The sequence below is a fragment of the Salmo trutta genome, chromosome 10 (genome assembly GCF_901001165.1).
Source record: "Salmo trutta chromosome 10, fSalTru1.1, whole genome shotgun sequence".
In the NCBI taxonomy this organism is placed as follows: domain Eukaryota; kingdom Metazoa; phylum Chordata; class Actinopteri; order Salmoniformes; family Salmonidae; genus Salmo; species Salmo trutta.
The window spans coordinates 21996017-21999969 of NC_042966.1; the positions used below are offsets into that span (position 1 = coordinate 21996017).

The following is a 3953-nucleotide window of genomic DNA, read 5'->3' on the forward strand; positions in this document are numbered from 1 at the left end:
ATGAATATGTTTACAATATGTGTCAGTTGCCTGGCCCTGGCTGGTATGTATAGATTACGATAAAGGGAGCAGAGATTAGGTCAAAAATCAGTAACCACAGCAAGGAATTTCTAAGGGGTAGGGTAACTTCGTGACACACCAACTGCAACATACAACATCACACATTCACCCAAACCACTGTATTCGGTGCATTTTAAGTCCATTTTATTACAATGCATTAGGCTTAATGCCTTACATTTTACTTCATTATATTATTATTTTCTTATGTTTTTTTATGGTCAAGTTAACAGTGTGTGTGTTTCAAAAGAGGCCCCCAGTAGACCACATGACGCATATCAGAAGATGTTGGGTCTTCTGCGCAACTTGCCCACCCTCAAGTGGTTATCTCTCCTCAGCATTCAGAAGGAAAACAACCCGAAGCAAGGAGTAGGCCTACCGCAAACGACCGCCGCAAATTACCATTTAGTTGACCTCATTTAGACAATTGTTGTAAATACTGCCAGAAAACGTGATTTGCTTGCATTTTGACGGGTTATAGTGGTGCAAAAAATGGTTGACTAACACCTTTACGCAGACCTGTGCCTTGCGCCTGTCCAGACGTTCAACTTCTACGCATAGCACCAGCGCAACGGGTTACAATATGCTCACAGACCACGAAAAGGAGCTGATCGCTAAAATTTGGGACAAAATGATTCCCGTGGCTTCCGACATCGGAGCTGAATGTCTTCTAAGGTAGGCCTAGGTTAATTGTAAATAACATACAAGCAACACACACATCTGAACATAACTTCCTTTCTGATAAGATGCCACTTTCGATATGGTAGGCTAAAAGGTGTTAAAACTAAGACATTTCGTTGGCAAAAACTGTTTTTGCTTCTGCTATTGGAAAATGTATTTGTGAAAGGTGTCATGTATTTGAATGAAAACAAAACGTATATGTTTTTTGTGTTGTTACATTTTTGTTTATTATATGGTTAGCCTGTTACAATAATTTAGCAATTAAATTGGGTTCATGGTCTATTTACCCAAACTTGGTGGTAATGGAGGCAACAACAGAGGTCTCTCTTGGACCTGTTGTCAGTCACAAATATAATGCCCACTTGCAGACCTATACTTTATCACTGTATCACAGGATGATGACGACTTTTCCCGGGACGAAAACATACTTCGCCCACCTGGACATCAGACCCCGGTCCACGCACCTGCGTTCCCACGGGAAGAAGATAGTTCTCGCGATAGCTGAGTGTTCCAAAGACATCAGCTCGATGATGGTCACCCTGGCACCGCTCCAAACACTGCATGCCTACAAACTGAGAATAGACCCCTGCAACTTCAAGGTGCTTTCCCTATTTCTCTTGATGAACTGTTCGATCAGATATTAGTCCTAGTACATCCCTATCCCTACTAATATCATCTGCTGGAACACACTCATTGTGTCCTAATAATCTTTACTCCTTGAATTGTGCACTCATTCACTACTCCCCACAAATTGGTGTTGGCATAGACTGGGAGTTTCCACCATATTTCTTGTACCAATAATTTCATTTCTAATCTATGAAGGGAACTTAACAAATGCACTTGTGGTTTATTTTATGATTTTTTTCCTTTGTGTTTTGTTTATTTCTCTCATAGCTTCTTTGTCACTGTATCCTCGTGACTTTGGCCGCTCACATGGGTGATGAGTTCGATCCTGTCGCGCACGCAGCCATGGACAAGTACCTCTCGGCCTTCGCAGCCGTCCTTGCAGAGAAATACAGATAAGGAGCATCATAGCCCCATCATAGAAATCAAATGTTGCTGTGCCGTTAACTTATTATAGAGTATTTTATTTGTGTGTTTTTCTTTTGTAATAAAACCTGACAGAAACACCTGAGTGCTTGTGTCGTTAACTCTCTGTAATAAGGAAGAAATCGTTACATGTTCAGCTGTATTAAGTTCTGTCGGTTAGTTGTGACAGAGTTCCCTTTGGGTATAGACATGTGTCAACTAAACCATTTGCTGTGGACCATACATCCCAAGTACATCCCAAGCAGTGGCGACCCGTCATATCTTTTGGGGGGGGCTGGCCTGTTTTACATGTTATTTTGGCATTAATACGTGTCATATATCAGTTTGCAAACAATGTAAAAAATATATATTATTTAATAAAGCCGCATACAAACATGGTCTTGAGTAAGGCAGCTCCAAAAGGCAGGTGTTTCAGCCTAACTCAGTGCTTTCTGTGGTGGTGGTGTTACGCGGAGTGGAACAGGGGAACCCAAGAGCAGACTCAGACGAGGAGACTGGGATGAAGTAACCAAGGTATTTATTGAAACACGGGGAGATGGAGTGCAGGCCAGGGGAAGCTCAGATGGGTTGCAGGAAACCAGGTGCGGAGGCTGAGGCTGGAGCGAGAGGGGTTGGGACAGGGTAAGCAGGTCCGGAGGGGAATCCAAGGGAGTAGTAGAGACAGGGATGATGAGACAGGGACCAGAGTCAGAGCAGGCAGAACTGTAGCGGAGAGGAAAACAGAGTCAGGCAAGGAAAACAGGCACAACAGGACAACAGGATCTGAATAGTAACAAAACGGCCAGAAACGTAGACTGACTGAACAGAGATTACGATCTGGCACCGTGTAAGTGTCAGGGCTGAGTATTTGTAGTGGTCTTGATTATGGAACAGGTTGCAACTGGTGGGGATCTGCTCTGACTCCAGCACACCTGTCTTCGCCCACACAATCACACAAACACAGAGAGAGAGGGGGAGAGGGAGAGAGTACTGGGGAAGTGGTGGAAGGTCAAGGAGACACAGGATGAGCAGTAGAGGGCGTTGCAGGAGCAGATGTGACAGGTGGGGCAAGCCAGCAGAAAATACGGAGCGTTGCGCTGTGATTGGCTCAGTTTTCTGTCACTCATGGGGACACTACATCACCACCAAGTCTAAGGGTAGAGCTCGACAATTCAAGCCCCTCGGGTGCTGCGATAGAGTTACATTAGAAGTGCACATCTAAGAAGGCTCAAGTCATTGGCCACAGATACAATTATGTGAAATCACCTTATATCTACAGTAGTTTTGATTGGACTGATCATGTCAACATCATACTTTCAAAATCTTAGCTAGCAGTCATCATGAATCATCATCATGAATAAAGTCAACAATCTACTGGCAAATCCTTTTTAATCCTTGTCATATGAAGAGAAATAATGAAGAGAAATTAAAGATAAAACGTATCAGTACTCATCGGCCATTCAACATAAACATTACACAACAAGTTGGAAATCGCAAGTTCAACAATGAGAGATTTGGAAGGAATCAGTGGCTAACTGCAAGCACTGCTATTCAGTGGAATGGCTGTGTGGTCCCAAGTCTAAGATTAAGGGCCTCTTTTCCTAGTTTAAAATTATAAACATTAAACATTGGCCATGCTGTCAATGAAGCATGATTTGTCATTTAAAAATCATGTTAACCACTATTATTAAACACGGAATGAGTCCATGCAGCCTATTATGTGACTTCTTATGCACATTTTTACTCCTGAACTTATTTAGGCTTGCCATAACCAAGGGGTTGAATACTTATTGACTCAATACATTTTAGCTTTTATTTTTGTATTATTTAAAAAAATGTTCTACAAACAAAATTACACTTTGACATTATGCGGTAGTGTAGGGAGATCAGTGACACAACATCTCAATGTAATCAGGCTGTAACACAACAACAAAAGTGAAAAAAGCAAAAGGGTGTGAATACTTTCTGAAGGCACTGTAAGTATAGGCTATAACCTGAGAGTCTCAGAATCTATATTTGGTTTCCTCAAATGTTTTTTTGCTGTTTCACGGAAATCCACCTAAAGGAGGACCTATTCGACAATGTTAAACTATGTCTTATCTAAAGCGTGATGGGTTATCTCCAACCAATCATATTACATTTTGCGTTTTGGGGGCGGAGTGCACAAATACCATAAAACTAAAGAT

At 42.0% G+C, this 3953-nt stretch overlaps 1 protein-coding gene across 1 annotated transcript; it reads left to right on the forward strand.

Moving 5' to 3' along the window:
- Positions 1-371: 371 nt before the first annotated feature.
- hbae4 (hemoglobin alpha embryonic-4) lies at positions 372-1873 on the forward strand. Its single transcript, XM_029764904.1, has 3 exons — positions 372-732; positions 1133-1337; positions 1633-1873. The coding sequence occupies exons 1-3, from the start codon at positions 641-643 to the stop codon at positions 1759-1761; spliced, it is 426 nt and encodes a 141-aa protein (XP_029620764.1). The 5' UTR covers positions 372-640; the 3' UTR covers positions 1762-1873.
- Positions 1874-3953: the final 2080 nt, after the last annotated feature.